A 20,683-nucleotide genomic window follows, 5' to 3' on the forward strand; every position below is an offset into this window, starting at 1 on the left:
AGATGGTCAAACAAAGAAGTAAAACCATCAGAGAGCAACAAAACCTACTGAACATGTAAAGAAAATCCAGCACTTCACAATCAGACATTTAAAGCACTTAAATGGCTGTATTTAATGACAAAAGAATGAAGAGTTACAATAATTTGTCTTCATTATCTTGATGCATGTACAGTTTCCGAATGCACTCCTTAAACAGAGGATAATGATGCTGTCAATTGATGCAGTATGAAAACATTATTAACTGTACATCACGTCCATATCACATCATATTCACTCACTCACTCTGATAACATCCTCACAGGCACACCTGGACATCAGTGGTTACTCTACGACTCACTCGCTGTGTACCGTCCTGCTCTCACCGTCTCATATTAAGCAAAGAGTATCACAGCTTACAGTAAAAAATAATATGTACAGATTTTATTTTTTTAAAAATCTGAGAATCAGTTTCAAGCAGAGACTTGTGGATCTTTAGTTGTCCTCCTCAGTTCTTTTTGTGGAGAAACTTCATTTTATTTCCTGCAAAAAGGTGAAACAAACAAAAAAAAACCCAATGAGAATACACACTGTGTGGTCTGATTTGATGAAGAATTTCAGTTTAACCTTGCATATTTGCTATTTGCATGGATTTTCTTTTAGTTCTGAACTAAAATCTAACCATGGGCTCCACCAATAAGAGAAGTTTCAGGAGCACAAATCAGCACTAAACAAATAAAAAAAAAACATCTGAGTGAATATATCTAAATGTAAACAGACATCCTACATGCCTACTTTCTGCGTTTAGTCAGTCTAAAACTCTTAAACACATTGGAAATGTTTAATAAAAATTTGCCTCTTTTAAAAAAGCTGCAAACATTTTCTCTTTCAACCAGAACAGTTTATGTTAAGTTTGTGTAGAAATGAAAATGTTTGCTGATATGTTTGGTTTCCAGAAAACAAACTCTCCTGACATGTTTCAAGAGCGCCTGAAAAATCCTGCTTTGAATTATGTATCTTTGTGTGAACATCGCATTTCCCTCTTAAGAAAAAAAGAAAGCCTCAGACTTCACGGAAAGTTAAATCTTGGTGCATGCAAACTGAGGAATTTGAGTTTCCACATCACAATGGATGAAAAAATGACTCAAAAACATCTGTGACGCCTGAAATTCCTGCTCTGATGTAACTTCTTACTTTTTAAACTGATTTAAAGCAAACATAAACGGTTTCCCTCTTCATGTAAACATTAAAACAGCTTTCCAGAGCAACATTTAACACAGTGAAGCTTAAGCAAAATAAATCACATCATTTTAAACAGGAGTTAAAACAAAGACAGGGTAAATGGGGCCTTAGTTGCTTTTTAGAGCCACTTCTGGTACAAAAACAGTAAACAAATGTTCTTGTGAGTGAATGTTTAACAAATTTAGAGGAGAAATATGAGAACCATCTGTTTATGTAGCTCAGTTTTAAACCTAGTGATTCTTTCAGGCTTCTGAAATCTGAGCCGTCTGGTGCAGAACTCACCGAGGCCTTTCAGGAACTTGTTAACTCCGCTTTGCTCCGTGTCAGGCAGCTCCTCCAGATACTGATCCACCCTCTGCTCAAACAGACCTGTACACAGGACAGCACAGATTCAACAAAAAGGAAGGAGAAAAGCCACCGCACATCTCCTTTTTCTTGGAAGTGACAAGTTTTTTTTCTCTGCCGGAAAGAATTCAGAGATGTGGTGAGACGACGTGCAGATGGGAACTTTTTCACCATTAGAGGGCAGTAGGAGCGCAGCACTTTCTGCAGCACAGTGGCTACTGAAAGTGCAGGGGTGGAAATCCATGGGGAGAAGAGCACAGCTGCCAGAATAAATCTTTTAGGAGAGACAGTACTTTTACAGAAACCCAGATCTACCTTTAGCCCTTGATTTCCTCAGCTCTCGATCTTGAATGAACCCCGCGAACATCTGGGACTCCATGAAGACGCCCAGGAAACGACGGATGCTCTTCGATGCCACAGACTTGCGAAAGGGATCTCTTTGGAAAACTCGCTCTCCACGCTCGTTCTGAGTGATGAACAGGGAATAGTGTCCCATAGTCTCCAGGAAGAAGCGGATAAAGGCCTCTGACACCAGGCTGTTCAAGGAGTTATACTCTAAAGACAAAAAAAAAAAGGAGATTAGCCACAGAGCAGAATTATCATGATGAGATGAGACATGCTACAGCGTGCAATGTGAAAAATGTTACTTCACTCAACTGACAATCCACATGTGATAAAATAAATAATCAAATGAAAGAATACGGACCACCACCCCCCTTACATGTCAGAGTTTTAATGAAAAACCGCGTGATCTACTAGAACTTGATGTACATTATGAGGATGACTCAGCTACTGCCACACCAAATCTTAGCTTAATATCTATAAAACTGACTGAGTAGTAGCCATTTATGGGTTTGTTAAGGTCAATTAGCTGTGGTGGCCATCTTGAATCAGGTTAACTCCAAAAGGTTATCAGTAGTAGTAGATTACTTTGTGAGAGTTTCAATAAAATCTGTCCAATGCTTCATGAGATATTTTACTGACAGACAGACCAATGAACACATACATACAGACAGTCTATTACACAGTCAGGGTTTATTGTAATAAACTGTGTTGAAGTGTCAGTCTTCTTCTGTTTGAACAGTAAAATCTGAAAAACTGATCATTGAGCTTCAACCTTGATTTCTATTTTAGACGTTTGTTGTCCTTCAGCTGTGAGGCACCTGATTCAGCTGTTTACTGCTGGAAGATGCACAGAAAGCTTGCAAAAATCTATGAAACAAAACAACTCACCGCTTCTCAGCATCTCCGATAAAATGCCTCGCTTACATCAATTAAAGATGGATGCTGTGTATAAACCTGAACACTAAAATACATGTTTGATTAAAGGGGAAATTACATTTTTCCTCAAACACTAACCTTAACATCGGGTTGTGAGGCTTTGAAAGTATTATTATTATTATTATTATTATCATTATTATTATTATTATTATTAGTAGTAGTAGTAGTAGTAGTAGTAGTAGTAGTAGTAGTAGTAGTAGTAGTAGTAGTAGTAGTAGTAGTATTGGTTGGTCCCCGCAGAGTCTGCTCAGAAAAATTCTGACCCTTGAGTAAATTTTGTTGTGATGCTTTATAACTTTCTGTTGTTCTCAAATGATCAATTTAAAATAAAAAAAAAATCATTACAAAAGATGTCTGCACCAAAGTACTTTGGGATTTCGCAAGGATCTTTGAACCAAAAAGAAGTTTCACCATCAGCTCGGGACATAATCCCAGCTAGTCACAAGTTGGCTCTTGATGCAGGCGTCACCCTCAGCAGCAACATGATGTCATCTCCAAGCTGAGTCTCCGTGACTCGCTGTCATGAGAAGATCTCCCAGCGAGTTTCTGACACACAAGCTGAGCACAGCACCCTCCGCCGCTCTGGTTAACCAGCAGAACGCTTTGTCTCGTTAGCGGGAGATGATCTGTCACTTACTCACCTTCGTCTGACTCGCTGTCAGAGTCCTGGTTGATGATGTCGTTCCTCTGCTCCAGCGCTTGCTCAAGAGCCGCTTGAAGTTTCCGTGGCAACAGCGAGGCCTCGTCATCCATCTATTAACAGTTGAAAGTGTGGCAACGACAAACAGCAAGGTTTAAAAAAATTTGCCTCAGTTTTACAGAGAGACTTTGTAACATAAAAATAAGAAACAACACACTTTTCTTCTTCAGATCAGCTTCATTCACTCAGATTTTATATTTAAAGTGGAAGTAAAGTCCTATTTTATATTTCTTAGTTTAGTAAGTTGTTTTAGGGAGGCAAACATTACTGAGAGAAAGCCCCACATGGGGCCACGGTGGTCACTGTTACAGAAAGCTGGTTTAAGTTTGGGTTTGAATTTGTTAAAAGTGAGGACCAACCTGTCGGATGAAGCGGTCAGTTCCAAGGTCGACCATTAAAGCCTGTTTGAGTGAAAGTAGACTGAATTAGAAATCTGGATCACCTCCTCTCAAACATAAAAAAATAATAATGAAATAAGGCACAGTACAATACAGAAATATATATAAAATACATTTATTAAAAAGTTTCTTTCTTTGTTCTTTAGTAACGATTTCAAGTGTTCATCAGCTACAGGAAGGATGACAAACAGCTGACAATGACCTGGGGTTCATCTACAAAATGGCCGCCACAGCAAAGTAATCTAAGCAAACACAAAAGTGGCTAAAACTCAGTCCATTTTACAGTTATTGATCTAAAATTTGGTGTGGTAGTAGCTGAGAGTCATCCTCAACACATTCTGTGCTTTTATATCTTGTGAGATCTCCCAATACCACATGAGATTGTGCATAACTTCATTGACAGATTTTGACAAAAATGGCTACAACTTCCTTCCTTCTCAACATAAAATAATCTTAGTCTGAAACTCTGGGATGAAAGGTGGTGGGTGATATAGGCCATTAACAACCTTATGATTTTGTGTAACTGAGCTTCTGATTTCCAAATGTTTCTGTGATAAAAAAAAAAACAGCACATGAAGACTAGAAGAATCTAGATGAATGATTTTACAGATTAGATGTCAGCGTGCAGTCGTAAGAAGACGGGACTCTGTGCTCACTTCTTCTACAGGCAACTCCTTGAGTTTCGGCAGTGAGCTGGACAGCAGCCCCACCAGGAAGGGGGTGGGACAGCAGACGATATCCAACATGGAGGCCGGCAGCACAGGGATGAAGGTGTGTTGCCAGGAGAAGGGGTAGAGGAGCGCCACCACCGCGAGCATGCAGCTGGACAAGGTGCTGAGGATGGAAGACAAAAAGAAATACGAATCAGTCTCATTAGGAAAATAAAAGTCTGCAGAAGGCAGAGCAGATTAAATCAGGGTGTTGTGTTTCAGCTGGGAGTACTAAAAATGTCAGGAGCACCAGCAGAAAACAAAGGAGAACTGCTGAATTCTACTTTATTAGGAAAACAAGTTGTTTTTTTCCCCGTCTTGGTCATAAACACACAATTAACCAACATCAGCAAATGAATAAACTAAAAATACAAGAAAAAAGAAAAGGTTTCTTATAACATAAACAGATCAGAAATGTGTTTGTGATCTAACTTGGGCAAAAAATATCAAATTAATTAACTAATTAATGCAAAATATATATGAATGTTTTAGGTTGACACATTAATTCTCAATCATTTAGTGTTTAATGAAACAAATTATTATAGTTCTGATTTGTTTTGGTTTAAAAAGACTAAAATGCACCAATGATTTTGCTCAGCTTACTTGAGTATTTATTCTTCTTTCACTAACAGGACCATGTAAAAAAAAACAAGCAAAAATAAAGTTTTCTGCTTGTTTAAATGACTATTTGATCCTATTTTTTAACTTACCTTGAAGCAAAACTAAACAGCGACGTTAAACACTCCGCCTGAACTTTGACTTTTTGTTAGTGATGCAGCTCATCTCAACATGTTCTCACATTCTCACAAACAGCAGAAAGGTTTCCTGAAGGACTTCAAGGTCCAACAACTTCTGGAAAAATGAAACTCTTCATCTATCACAAAGTATTTTAAGAGAATTCACTGCAAACCACAATGACAAAAGCTGAGTCCAGTAAAATGCATCTTTGTGACGTTACTGTCCTCCGTCTGCAGGGGTGGCACGACTCTGACATGTTGCTATAATTAAGCTGACGGCTTGTTGACACAATAAGAAAAAGCAGCGGTTGGGTTTAATGTTGACAGCTGTGAAATAACATCGAGATCACAAATAGCAGCCCGTCTTTCTCACGATCCGTCGCTTGTTGACAGTGGCTGACCCCCCCTCCTCTCTGTCCTCCACATAGTGTCCAGTCCATGGACACAAAAACAGTGAAAATAAACCGTGGCTCCAATCACACACACACTCACACACACACACACAGACCTCTAAATCAGTATGGATTAAGAACAAGAGCAGGGCTCAAACATGGAATGCAAACTCTGTAAGTTTTATTTCACTTTTAATGAGGAATATTTTCTGTCCTCAACAGCAGTGTTAACACAAGTTACTGCTTTTTTATTTAACCTTATTAACTTTCAGTCCAGGAAACTTTATAGAAATTAAACACCTAGCATGCATATTCACCACCAACCTTCCTGCCAGAGTTTTGGATTAAGATCATCTTGTGCTGAGAAATGAGTTTTATCCATTTTCATCAAGCCCTTAAAATATTGTTATGCACAATTTTATGCAATAAGTAATATCAGTTAGCTGTGGCAGCCATCTTGAACGGTGCTGACTCCAAAAGTTAATCAGTTGTAGATGCACATCCAGTGATTACATTCTGAGAGTTTCATTAAAATCTGCCGAGTGGTTCATGGAATACTTTGCTAATACTTCTGACACACACACACACACACACACGCAAAGGCAAGGGTAAAAACGTGATTGCCTTTCGCCTTCGGCAGCAGGAGATAAACATGCAGAAAACTTGGATTGTAGCATAAATCATCAAGCTGAGAAAAATAACTCCCCAGTTTTTGGCGCTGTATTTATTCAGGCAGCATGTTTGCTTCGGGCCTTTTCATCTCCACCTCCCAGGAGTCAAATTCTCAACATTAAATTGTTTTTTACATCAGGGGGAAAAGAGAATTACAACAGCAGAAACTGAAGTCTAAAATAACCTCAGCAATCAGGCTTTTAAAAAAAAAGGCCTCTTCCCTCCTAACATGAAGCACTTGCAGCGTCACTTTGGCCAGCCTGACTTCCATTCGCCCGAGGAGGGCTTGATAATTCCTAACAGATCCCATCTCCCGGGTTTGACAAGTTCCAACAGAGAGTGATGGGGCACAGATCTCTGAAAAACCTTCGCCACAGGCTACACGCCGTCCAACACACCACTGATACCGAAAAGGATCAATTACACTCATCCCCCAACCACACACTCCTGGGAGAAAGTGAACTTGGAATGAAAACATTCGACACAACCAGAGGCTGCCACTCAGCTTCAGACAGAAAGGGAAACAATCATGTTAGATCCAGACCAAACCTTCAAACATAAGACATATATGACCAGAAACATTTAAAAAAACAGCCATAAAAATAGAAAAAATGCTTACTTGTTGCATTATAATGATAAAAAGATTGCAAAAACAACTGTCTTATATTATGCATCTCATCAAAACAGAGGGTGAGCTCATATTTTGGATATTTTAAAAATGCATCATCAGAACATAACACAATTACAGCTAACTTAACAAAAACAGAATATTTTTTAAGATGGTATAATAAGAGAGGAAACTTAAAAAGCTAATCAAAAACAGAAGAAATAAATCACCAAAACATTTATAAAAAGTACAATAAAAAACAGAAAACAAAACATTCACGAAACTGAGGCTCTTATTCATTTTCTTCCTTTTATAGTATAAAATGTTCTTTCTGTATAGTTAGTATTTTCTAAGATGCTGGTGTATTTTTCAATGTTTTTGGTTCTGTTGCTGCTTTAGGTTTTGTTTTCTAAATGTGATTTCTGTGTGCATGTTTTGCATTGCAGAGTCTTTATGCTGTAAAATCTCTTGACATTAGTTTGTTTGATTAAATATCTACAAAACTAGCACTGTTCACATCAGGCTGTAACCAGAATATCTTATGATTCAACAGGAATAAAAGCAAATAAACAAACTTTAAACTCCACCAGTATGCTGGCAACTCAACATCTTGTGATCATTTATGGTAAGTTGTTTTGGTCAAGTGGTGTTCAGTGGATCTGACAACATTTCAGGTGCATTTCAGTCAGTTTCAGGCTGAGAACTGAACCTTTTGACCACATTCAGACCAACAACAGCACACAGACGAGTCAAACTCAGTTTTATCACTGATCACAGGACAGTTTTTAAACAGATTCATTCAAAAAATACTTTAAACTACAGAATTCAAGTCATTATGTGCAGAAAACTGTTTACCTATCTGGTGATACTAAGTTAATGATCCACCTGTAGGTGTGAGCGATACGACAAAAACATCATTTCTCTAAGTTTTACGCTAAAATCCCAATCACTGTTTCATCATAACTCAATAACTTCTAACTCTGGGTTGTTTTGACTATTTTGCAAGTCACTAAAATGCAACCAAACTATGTCCCTGTGTAACAACCTTAAATATATATATATAACTGAGGGTTCATGTCAAAAAACTTAAGCAAATAGTTTGATTTAACCAAAGACAAAAAACTGACTGATCTGTGAAAGAACATAAAACAACAATAGTGTGACACACAATACTATGATTTCTCTGCTTTAGCAGATCAACAACGAACCTTTTTTAATCTAATATCATCATATCACCACCACTGTTAATCTGTTTGTTTAATACTTCATGTATTGCAAATTTGATGTCATTTATAAATTTGCTAAAATGCTTTTAATTTTCAAAGTAAAGAATAAAAGCATTAAAAAGGCATCAATTGATAGCATCAAATTCAGAAAATAAAAAAAGTCATTCATTTCTGCAGGTCTGAGGTTTGTCCAGACATGTTATACGTTAAGATTTAAGAGCTAATCCTGACAAATTATCGCTCGTAGTTCATAATGTGTGTGAGACTGAGTATGTTGATTTTCACATGAGGCTTCGCTTGGGAAGCTTAAAGGAGGAAGAGGAGGAGGATGAAGAAGGGGGGCACATTTCCAGCGTTGAAGAGGAAAAAGCAGGGATGTGGACAACTGCATTACGCTCACAGGCTTTGAAACTTTAAACTGTGGTGACTGACTGACCAGGTTTTGCCACAAGCTGAAGGCAAACAGGTTGCTCAGATTTTGTTTCATCATGTGATCCAATCACAAGTGGGCAGCTTGAAGTGTGTGTTCACACCTGGCAATAAAACACACACATTTCAATCAGCCACATGTAATCAGATCTCAGTTAGCTGCTCTATATGAGAGGAAACACGTCACACAATCAGCTACACTTAATTCTGCCATGGTATAATACAAACCCCAGCTCAGAGGAGTGGAAATATGTGCAGCTAGCTAAACATTTGGAGTAATGTCCGCTGAAAGGTGAATACCAGGACCGAAAGGTAAGATCAAGGCTCTGGCTGTGAAAATAACCAGAAGAGAGGCAACAGTCAGACCACCTCTGAATGTGAGCGACCAGAATGAATCTAAATCTGCATTTAACTGTTCTTCTGTGACCTGATCAGGCAGGACACATGTAAGGTCTGATCTGGATAAAAAAATACACCAGACTGAACGCAAACTCAATTACTGCTGTCAGACAACAGCTGTGCGTATTACAGCTCACAATAAGACCTGGGGGAGTGCATGCATACCTTTTAGTAAAGCTACACGTGTTATATTTTTATCTTTACGCAGACAGTTCTCTGCTCCCTCAGTCCCCAAATAGTTTTCCCTCACTTCCTGTCTAATAGGATCTGCAGCCTTTTTTCGTTCCAACAACTGAAGCCTCCCCCCCCCCCTTCAGGAAGAAATGTATTCCCAATTAAAAACTCTATTCCTATTCTTATTAAAAACACAATCCTGTGTGAATTTAATCAGGGCAGTCAGGAGAGATGAAGGTGTTTGCAGGAAGCTGCATGTGAGTTTAAACATTCAGCAGATCAAGACTGATGTACAAATCAGCTAGTCGGACTCTGGTCATGGACACAGGCACCACCCATGGGTGCAGAAGGGGAGACCGCTCCAGGCTCAATAAGGGGGGCTTATTTACCTACTTTTGGTTCTGAATACAAACAGCAAATTTCTGTTTTTTAGCCAAATTTAAACCACTGATTAACTGTGTGCATGAGACTAAGAAAGATGACATGAGATTGTGATTATGATGTGTTGTTTAAATTTTTGTTACGCTGCAAAATAGAGAAAAACAACAAATATGGTTCCTCAAGGTGCAATATAAATTAATATTTTCTGCTTGTAGCTTTCTGTTTCTGGTGGTGTTCATTAATAAATAAACTTGAGCCAAAATATCACAACCTAACTGACAACCTTTCTGTGTTTTATCAAAGGTTTTTAAGCAGAATATGATCAGATTATAGCTTAGTACCTAAGCATTTATGTTCTGCAGCTGTAAAAATAACAAACAAGATATTTTTTTATCCTGTTTTGTGGATTTTTTTTTTTAACAAACTAAACAAAATTACTGAGTTGAGAGCAAACTAGTCCAAAACAAAAATAATCCCTTCTTTCAGTCTGATTTGTAACAGCTGGGCTCGTCTTCATCTTTCACAAATGTAAACCACAGATGAGCAGCAGGAGTAATAGACTGTAACTGAATAGTTTATACTGTTGCAGGTGTTCAGGAGCCAACTTTCTGCCGTGGTTGCTTTTAAAATGACAAATCTATATTACATAAATGTACTTTAGTGTTGTTTTCATCACAGGACTTCTAAGAGTAAAGTGTTTTAAAATAAAAGTAATTTAATCTTAACATTTTAGATGTTCTACTTGTACGTTAACTAGAGTCTTTAATTTCTTTCTACAATACTGAAGATTTTTTTTTTTTTTTTTTTGAAGGAGCCTTAGGTAATACGGAGACTTTCGAAAAGTTTACAGTTTGTTGATCCCGCCTGCCTCACAGTTAAATACCTCATGGAAAACCAGACGAACTGTTAAACAAGCTCCTGGCTTCCTACCAGCTCTTCAGAACGAAACGAACCGGCTACCAAACTTGTTGGGAAAATAACTTCATCCTTATTTTTAGATAATTGATTATTTAAAAACTAGGACACCACAACTTGTTGATTCAAGAGAAACTCACAGTTTTCAAAGTAATTATTTTAACACGACTATGAAAAACGCTCTGAGTTTTGTTTGGTTCCTTTCTACAGACTCTTCATGTTTCACCTCTTTTTTTTTTCTCAAGAATGTACTGTTGTCTTCTAAGATTTCAATAAGGTTTTCTCTCAGCTTCTCTGTACCTAGGATCTGTATGTGAGACAGCCACTTTCTAGAACAAGACAATACAAAAAAAAGGTCCAAATAAAGTCATGTAGGAATATGAAAGGCCTACAATTACCTGAAGGAACGTGTATGCCTTGCCACTTTCCACGTCTTAAACTAAGATCGATTTATGATGAGAAACAAAACAGTTCTAAGTATTTTGGTCAAACGTTGTTCTCGACATTCTGCGTGATCTCATGTGAGATTGCAAAATCTTGCTGATGTGTTAGCACTCAGAGTGTGTGTTGGGAATGAATCTCAGCTACCACCACACCCAATTTGAGCTCAATAATGTGTAGAACTGAGAGTTATAGCCAATTTTGTGTTGGCTGATATGGAGTAGCCGTGGTAGCCATCTTGAATTGTGGTGACTCTAAAATCAGTTATAGATGCACATCCGATTCTTAATTTTTATTCATTTTGCTAAAAAGATAAACATGATTTATGTCAAAAGTTCATGCCAAAGTTTTTGCACAGTGATTAGCACTCAGAGTATGTGTTGAGGATGATGCTCAGCTACTACCACACCAAATCTTAGCTCAATATCTGTAACTTTACCAGTGGAGTCAGATATGGAAAAGCAGCTAATATGCAGTAGCACATTTAAACTTCAGAGTTCTATTCTGCCATGCTAAGAGATGAGTTCAGACACGCTCACACAGTCTGCTAACTGTTTACAACTTTACCCCGAGGAAACTCAAGACTGTTTACATAAGTTCACAGCAGTGACAGAACCCGCCCAGCACCTACGGGTCAGTCAAGTTGAGCAATTACAGCGTGACAGAGCTGATGATGAGTTTATCTGATTAGGCAACCAACTTGTTATTACAGGCAGCAGATGGTGGATGATCACTTAAAGGAAACTGGCTGTGCAGACTTTCATGTGGAAGCAACAACATCTCTGGAAAGAACAACAAAACATTATTACAACAGTTGAATGCATGCAACTGTTGCCTTAAATGGCTTTTTACTCTTTTGGTTTTTATGCATTTGACATACATTTCAAAGGAAAATAAACATATTGTGCTCTGCAGCTGAGGTATTTTGGGAATGGATCCCGCCCGAAGTGAGAAGCTCTTTTAACACAGAAGTTAATGCTGCAGTGATGCCCTGTCACTGATTTCAGATTTAACCAAAAACACAAAAGCATGTATGTATGCATTTATCTTTCCCATACACATGAACACACAGACACACACACAAGTTTGTAGTTCTATTCTATTCTATCCTATTGACTTCCATTCATCTCTGTAGCCTAACCCTGACCCTTAGCTTAAATCTAACCATTACTAGTACATGCCTAATCCTAATCCTGACCTAAACTCAATTCACACCTTACCCCTACACCTAACCCCTGATCCAAAAATGAGGCTCCACTGTATTAGGACCAGGCTTTGGTCCCTATTAGGACTACCGGTCCTGTAAGGTTAGGTGTTTCTACCACAAATTGTCCTAAAATGGTAAAAAAATAGGTACATGCACATACATGTGGTATGCCAAAATGCTACACCCAAAACAGGACACATTAGCCCCAGACTGACTTATTGTCCTTATTTAAACTTTATGCAACTTGGTTTGTAGTTGCTCTACCTTACAATAAAGCACTTTTATTGTCTTTTTAGCATGTCTGATATTTACAGGAATAACCATTGTGTTTTAATAGCATCTTAGGACTAAAAATCAGAAGTTTGGGTCATAACCACAAATCCTTTGGGAAATGAACAGTGAGAGATATTAGTGACGAGCTTACAAATGATCTTCTGATTGACAAGAAAGACACATTTCATAACAATCTACTGGAGAATTGTTTGAATGTTTCACTTAAAATTACAAAGTTGAATTCACAAAAGTTTGAAGCCTCACTCACAATCTGCCATAATTGCTCCTACAGACAATCTACAAGAAAAAATTGGGCCAAACTGTGTTTGAGACCTCTGAGTCGCAGACTGGCCTTGGAGACTTTTGGTCTCTCACATGCAAGTTCTACGAGTCTTGCAAAAAAATCAAGAACACACACACTTTCTACAGAACCTGTGCTTCTTGTGTAAGCTTGAACCAAGTCAGGCACGCAGTTAGTGAGGGTTTTATATGGCAGTAAGACACAAAAGTGGGGCACTATCGTTGTTTGAATCACATGTCACAACTATACAACACAAGTACTCCACTTTCAGGGCAGGGCTGGCAGGTGCCGCTAGCATCAATATCATCAAATTCCTCCTCCTAATAATTAATACCAGGGCAAGGCATCAAGTTAATTACTGAAAAAAACAATACAACATTCTTTACATGTCAGGTCATATTTTAGACCTTATTTATACTCTTTCTGTCAGTCATAAATTTGTCCCCCAAGATCTCTCAACACTGCAGGATAGATAGTTTAAGGCAACACACCCTGATATTATTGTATCATGAGTGAATTTACGATTCCCTCCTAATGACTCCTTGATGTTATCACCTCTGGTAATGAGCAGCAAGGACGAATTTTATCCAGAGACACAGACTGAGAGGTCGCGCATGTGCGGGGAGTGAACGTGGCATCGTAAGTCAAACGGTGACAGCTGAGCCACAGATCACGGAGGGCAGAGTCGCGCACACAGGAAGTGCATTCCTTCCCCTCGCAGTCACTGCCCCCACTGATGTTTGTTTAAACTGGGCTCTGATATGTGGAGAGATTACTACTGCTGTAAAAAACAAATGTTCTGAAAGTGCCTGTCTCTTTTCTGTTACAGGAGGACAGATTGGGACGTGGAGTCTTCTGAGACTCTTATCAGATCCCCACCCCGTTCTCCTCTGCTGTGACCCACTTTTCATCTGCTATCAAACCTGGCAGCTAACTAACTAACCAGGTAACTAACCAGAATCAATCAGTTTTATGTGGTGCATCTATAAAAGATCAAATTAAGTGTTTTTTATATCACAGAATCAGCTGACCGGAAGAGACATGAAGCAAAAACAACATGTCTGAACGAGGGGCGTCTGCCAGCACAACCAAATATGAACTCTGACCTTTTAAACCCCCGTCATAAGTAACCACTTTACTCTGTTAAGACAAAAGGGGCTTCTGCTCACACTTAATGAGAAGCAATTTGTTGATCAAACAGGAGAAGTCTAACTCCAACTTATTCAATCAACTCTGAGATATTTTCTCTTTCTAGGTCAGGAGACCACATTATTTGTGTCATCATCCTCTGATGATGTTAGAAGTCAGATAAATCAACATAATTATCAATCTTTCTGCATTACTGGACATTATGTTCAACATTGTTTCAAAAACAGTAATGCTGTTTGATTGTTTTAACTTGTTTGATTACTTTTATCACCTTATATTTAAGTGTATTCAACTACTAAATAATCTTTACAAACGTGTGGTCATTTTGAATCTGATGTCAGCAGTTTGTGCCGATTCAGTTGGAGCAGGCCAACAAAAGCCAGGAGATGCTGTAATGCTAAAAAGGACCTGCTGGAATTTTTCATATATAATTCTGCTAGATGGAAACAGGTCAGTAAATCTGACTAACAAAGGAGAATTTGAGAAAAGCTGAGACTTTTGAAAGTGGGGACAAAGGAATTCTCTACACTGCAAAACACTTTGGACCAATACACAATTCATCCAGCCATCCTTATATTATCCTCATCCAGTTCAAGGTGGAAGCAGAGATTAGGGGCAGCATCAGATTCAGTTAGCACAAGTTTGTAAAGATCATTTAGTCGTTGAAGCATCAAATTAGTTGTTCTTTGTTTTAGCTTTCATTTAAATATAAGGTGACTGAAGTATTTAGACAAGTTGTCCTGAAGCGATGGGACCTAATTCGGCAACCAACAGGCAAGAGGCGGGTTACCACCTGGACACGTCACCTATTTATCAATACAGAGACGCACAAGACAGACAAACGTGCACACTCTCTCTCACCGTAGGTCAATTTAAAATCTCCAGTTAACTTAACAACCTCATGTTTTTGAACGGTGGGAGAAAACTAGAACCACACATGCAAACTCCACAGACATAGAGTCAAACCTGGACCCACACCCCCTGAGGCCAACTGCTACCCCACCATGCAACTTGATGGTCCAGCAATTTCATAATATTGTTTCTCAACTAAAATTTGCAAAGCATTTTAGGATTTCTTCATATCATCATTGCGTTGGCTTAGGAAAGGTTGGGAACAGAAACACGTGTGATTTAGTCAAAAAAGGAAAAAACACTTACACAAGCAAACTCAATCTCTGAGCTTGAGATTGTTTAAAATGAGTAACATCTGTAAAAGCACAATGACACAGAAAGGTTGGAGCAACTGGTTCTACCAACCAATCAGGAAATGCCTTTTTTCTGCAGACAATACCAAATCAATTTCTAAATCTTTACAACAGTGTAGCTCTGGATACGTTTCGTGTTTAAAAATATGTTCAAACTGTTTAGAAGATCAAATGTACTGTATAACAACTAAAAATTGCATAAATAAAGTACTCTGTTCATTTTCAAAGTGTGATCAGACTGTTTAAAATCAGTTTCCAACAGTTACAAAACAGCAAATGGGTGAAATCCTCAACCCACTGGCATAAACATCGTTACTACGAATTTTGATATTTCAGAACGATGCTCTTTTCTTCTATAACTAAAAGAAAATTTAAAAATGCAGAAGAGAAAGAGAGCGAGTAGGAAACTCACCTGAGTTTATCAGCAACAAAGATGACTCTGCGCTCCAGAAGCAGAGAGGCAAAGACGCGTATCACCTGCCGGACGCTCAGGCATTTGAACAAGCTGTCAAAGTCCACGTGCTCCAGTCTGGAGTCAGTGGGCCGCCTCAGCTCGATGACCTGAAGGAATCCAAAAAAAAAAAAAGACAGATAAATCTTAGTCTGATTCTCCAAGCACATTTCCTGTTATGTCATCTGGAACATTATTTGGTATTAGTGAAAACAGTTCTGACCTCATTTCCTGCACCAGGCAGGAAGGTTTTCACTTTGATAATCTTCCCTGGAGCAGGAAACGGGGACTCCATCAGGCTCCTCATGAAGGGATAAACCAGCGCTGCTGAGATGCCTCTCCGTCGCTCCACCTCATCCAGGATCTGAACACGAGAGGAAAGAGCGCAGCCTATTTAAATCCCAACTACAGCCATCAAATTTACCAACTCCGGTTGCTGGAAACATCTAACTCTCAGCACTCTCAGCTGTCTAGAATGTTGTATTTATTATCTGTTTTGAAAAATAGAATCCATTTCCATGCTTATTTTATTGGAAAATTCCACCTCGTGTTCTGATTTGATCCAAGCTGCCTTCTGTCTGGAAAACTAACTGGAAAAATAATTCATTTCCAAAGTCATATGATCCACCTTTTCCCTTCTCTCCTACATAACATCATCTAAACACCTACATTTGATAGCTCCTGTCTCTCTGGACTGTCCCCTAAGATCCTAAAAAACTGGTATTCAAAATAACAATTTGCAGCTTAGTTCTTCACAAATTCATGTTTGTGACTTTGTCTTTGAAATATGTTGTTTCTTTTTGTTCATTATAAGTTTGGATTTACTCACCTTGAAAAAAATTAAAAAAGCAACCACATAAGGTTGAAGAAGTCAATCATAGTTTGATCTTTATTAACATTTGTGTGACAAAAGTGACAGAAACAATTGTTGTGGAAAATAGGAAATGCTGAAGTGAGGTCTGCTCATGATCAGGCGTTCAGCAGAGGTGCAACTGAGAGTCATTTCCGTCTGCTGTCAGATGGTTAACCGCAGCTGCAGCACCACAGAGTGTGTGTGTGTGTGTGTGTGTGTGTGCAGGCACATATGAGGATGGAACTGAACTTACAGTGGAGAACAAGTCGAAACAGCCCAGCCTGCTGATGACACAGTACACCTCTGGAAGGCGAGGTCCTTTCCCCGTCGGCTGAAAGAGCAAAAAAAAAGAAAAAAAACACAGCTGGAGAGATTCATCTGCAGATGTGCTTAAAACCAGCTATAAATACACATATAGAGCAATCCAGCAGTATAGCTTTACCCTTTCATTATGTTGGGGAATTTTTAAAAGCCATAAAATAATAACAAAACACAGTCAAAACTATTTTGATTTAAGTCTCCATTTATTTGAATAGATTTACATTTTTCTTCTTAGATTTGAAGAACTGCAGCATTTAACAAAGTGGTGTGTTTTTTCAGAAAGTTTTTTTTTCTTCCAATGTTTGTGACTTTAAATCTGTACATTCACAACACCATGCTAATAAGACTTTCCAACTCTATATTTTATATGTTTATGTTGTGTAAATTTATCTACACTGTGAATTACAAGTAAAGATTGCTTCTACACTACTGCAACAACAAATAACAATAATAATATATTCATCCTTCAGCTGTAGATTTTTTATCTTGTAGAGAAATAACCAGTTCTCCTTCAGAAAGATGGAGGAAGCTGGTGTTGCACTGAGATGGATTTTCCCATTGAGATCAGTTTCACTTCATTTTCCCTTTAATCGCTGTTTTTTCAACGATGGGAAAATGCTAAAAAGAAAATAATTTGCTCTTTTTGTGTGTTTTTGTTCCTTTTTAACAGATTGTTTCCCTTGTGACAAAATAAGATCACACATTTGCCAATTACGTGCACCTGAGTCATTATTACATGATGTACATGTCCTGAGATTTTTATTTTCTTGTGCCAAAATGTGTACATTTCAGCAAAGGGAACACAGCCTGAAATAAAATAGACAGGTAGGGAAACACATCTCCACATAACACCGGTTCAAAAGTTCACACAAACATAAGGAGAAGCAGAGGAACTTCAGCTGATCAGCAGGTTTGTAGGAGTTCATAGGTCACACTATTTTATTAGTATTATTATTGTGGTTATACATCTAAACCTCAAATAACACAGAACAAAGTAGTGCTGGACAGTAGACTGGTCCACCTGGTAACGCATGAAGATTTCATAAACCTCCATAACGCAACACAATTCTTCACCATCATATGTAGCAAAAACTGCTTCGTCACCTTTAACCTCCTCTAACAGGTAAAACAGAGCGGGACAATTTACCACACAAACTATTTATATTGCAAACTGTATCTAAATTCAACTTGCTAGCCTGCTAACAAAACAGCTCCAGGGAGGAGCTACCAGCAGATTACAGACCACAAAATAAAAATGGAAGGGAATGAAAAGACAAATATGATGTTGTCAAATGCAGCACCAGATTCTCCAGTGTTCACTTAATCACTTTTTGAACACACTCATTTTGATCCTAATTAGTTTCCAGTTGAGTAAATTATCCTCAGTGTTTTTATTGGTTCTAGTGAGGCTCTCTTAGGTCCCAGAACAGACTTTGTGGTTTCTGATGTCAGCTGTAGGATAAATAGTAAAGACCTACAGCAGGAAGGTTTCTGTATCTGTGCAGTTCAGTCTGTTTTATAGATACAACCGTGTAGTTTTAACTTCCCAAAGTGTTTAAATGTGTACAGTAAATTCCTGTTTGGAATCACGCTCTTATATAAAGTACTTTAACATGTTTTCCCCCTGCAGAGTACACAGCAGCAGTCAGTTTCCAATACACTGCCTAACAATAAGGAAGCTGACTACAGGTGGGGTTTTATGGAGTGTTTTTAACAAACAACCATCGCCTCCAGCCTGAGTCTGTCTGGTAACTTTAATTTATTAAAACACCACAGGCTCTCTGCTGAAAATTAGTCGACTTTTAACTGACTTAAATACATGATTGAGGTTATTCTTTAGGCTCCTGCACACTTACAGAAAAAAACTCTCACAAGCTGTGTTTCTAAAAATAAAAAAATGCATTTTATAAATTATAAAAACATCCGGGACGATGCAGGATGATAACATAACATATGGAGGTCTTTAACTTAAGCTTTCCTCTTGAGTGAAAGTCTTTTTATGTGGTTACTTCCTTCCTAAACGCAGGTTTATTTGCTCCTGCTGATCATCTCTGCGCTCTCCTGCTCTCTGTGCTACGAAACACCAGGAGCACAGACACAGACCCTCAGACACAAAGACACAAATGGATACAAGCACTCAACAAGCGCCAATCCACTTGTCCATATTAGGTATACAATTTTCCTCTCTTGTTTCTCCTCTGCTTTTCCAAATGGATGATTAAATCAACTGTGTGGGGCTTGATTCAAGTCCTCAGGAATGCTCGGTTACTGCCAGCGGCTGGACGGGACAGCAGGGAGGAAACAAAGTTACTGGAGGAGAGCAGCTCTCTGTTATTCTACCTTCATTAAAATCTGCTTTTGTTGAGATGAATCTTACATCAACAGAGCAAATCCAGCATAACTTACAGTTAAAAACATTTTTGTCGGACAAAAAAAAAAAAAAAAAAAAGGATTTCACATTTACACACACGGTTGTAAACAGACTCGGAGTAAACGCTCGCAAACATGCTCACTGTAAACACACTGGAAAAACCTAAACGGCTGACAAAATCAGCTGCAAAGTCACAGAATCCCACACGGTCATGCTCTCAACCCGCAGGCTAAATGGGAGGCTCAGCAGAAACACTTCAAAGAGCCCCACAGCCTCATTACAGAGAGGAAACGCTCCAGAATGACGACGTTTGGATTTTTCATGGTTTCTATTTGTCCTGTTTTGCCTGAGAAACCCTTGTTAAAGCAAATGAGTCCACTCTAGCTGGGTCTTTATCCTCAGTTATTATATTTTCATTATATTTTTATGTGTTTTTCTGATTTTGACGAAACCTTTGCAGTTTAGATGGAATTAGATGGATTTTTTGGATAAAATCCATTTATAATGACAGATTTACAAATCTCGTTAAATTTTATTTTACAGTCTGTGACAATCTGAAATAACTGATGTTAAACAGGTGGTCTGGATGTTTGTTATTCTCCGACTGACATCATGTGAAGCTATTTCCTGGTCAGCTGCTATAACACTTAGAGAGATAGATCTCCTCGTGCATCTAGTTTTTTTTTCCCCTGTTGATTTTAATCTCGTAACACTATTAAAAGCCAAAATGATTTATTTCTCGTTGCACATTAACTTCCTCTGCAGGAAAACAGGATCACATGTTCAAATAGAAACTTGTGTCACAACAAACATGGCTCAGCAGGGGGGAGAACAGGAGCTGAAGGGAGCTGAAGGGAGCTTACCAGGAGGCGTCTGCAGTACCCAAACCTCCTGCTGCCGTCCTCCCCGGTCAACATGAAAGAGAAAGTCTCACTGCAGCACAAAAACATGAGATTCAGTACAAAGATATGTAGGTAAGGCTAAAAGTTGCACACATTTGTAATAAAAAGCAGAGAATGTCATATTTAAATTAGGAAGGTGTAAATGATCAATTTGACTTCACAAGCTGGCAACAAGTGTGAAGAAACGACTACTTTTTAACGTGCAAATATTTTAAAATATGCTGCAGACAGAAAAATGTTCATTCTACTTTCATTCACACCTTTGTCGTCTCAAACCCTGATTTTACACATCAAGAAGTCTATTTTGAAAAGTGGATCGACCCAACAAATTAGTAACATGTTTCCCCTTTCAGGCTATTTATGATCAAATAAGAACAAACATTTACCTAAAAAAAAACAACACACTTCATACAAAAAGATGCAACAACATTTCTGGAAATAAATGAGGAAATGTTTGCCTGTTTTTGTGACAAATTGTGCTACTGTGCTCATGTTTCAATTCAACTTGATTCCAAATTGAACTCTGGGGCCATAATAAAGTAATTTATTTTATTCAGATTTCCATCTTTTATCAATTAGAATAGGGAATAAAGTCTGGTCCCAGAAATACTCCACTCTCTTTTTT

The 20,683-nt window shown here is 38.3% G+C and overlaps 1 protein-coding gene across 2 annotated transcripts in view; it reads right to left on the reverse strand.

Moving 5' to 3' along the window:
• Positions 1-83: 83 nt before the first annotated feature.
• Positions 84-20,683, reverse strand: part of dennd2b (DENN domain containing 2B) — a 55,119-nt gene continuing 34,519 nt past the window's right edge. For both annotated transcript variants that reach the window (XM_017442202.2, XM_017442213.3), the window contains exons 11-20: positions 20,020-20,089; positions 16,718-16,795; positions 15,835-15,975; positions 15,573-15,721; positions 4,599-4,776; positions 3,904-3,945; positions 3,486-3,597; positions 1,879-2,118; positions 1,501-1,587; positions 84-519 (exon numbers count right to left, since the gene is read on the reverse strand). In XM_017442202.2, the coding sequence (XP_017297691.1) occupies positions 485-519; positions 1,501-1,587; positions 1,879-2,118; positions 3,486-3,597; positions 3,904-3,945; positions 4,599-4,776; positions 15,573-15,721; positions 15,835-15,975; positions 16,718-16,795; positions 20,020-20,089 (1,132 nt within the window). In that variant the 3' untranslated portion in view covers positions 84-484. The remainder of the gene's footprint in view (positions 520-1,500; positions 1,588-1,878; positions 2,119-3,485; positions 3,598-3,903; positions 3,946-4,598; positions 4,777-15,572; positions 15,722-15,834; positions 15,976-16,717; positions 16,796-20,019; positions 20,090-20,683) is intronic.

This window comes from Kryptolebias marmoratus, linkage group LG15, assembly GCF_001649575.2.
Source record: "Kryptolebias marmoratus isolate JLee-2015 linkage group LG15, ASM164957v2, whole genome shotgun sequence".
In the NCBI taxonomy this organism is placed as follows: Eukaryota; Metazoa; Chordata; class Actinopteri; order Cyprinodontiformes; family Rivulidae; genus Kryptolebias; species Kryptolebias marmoratus.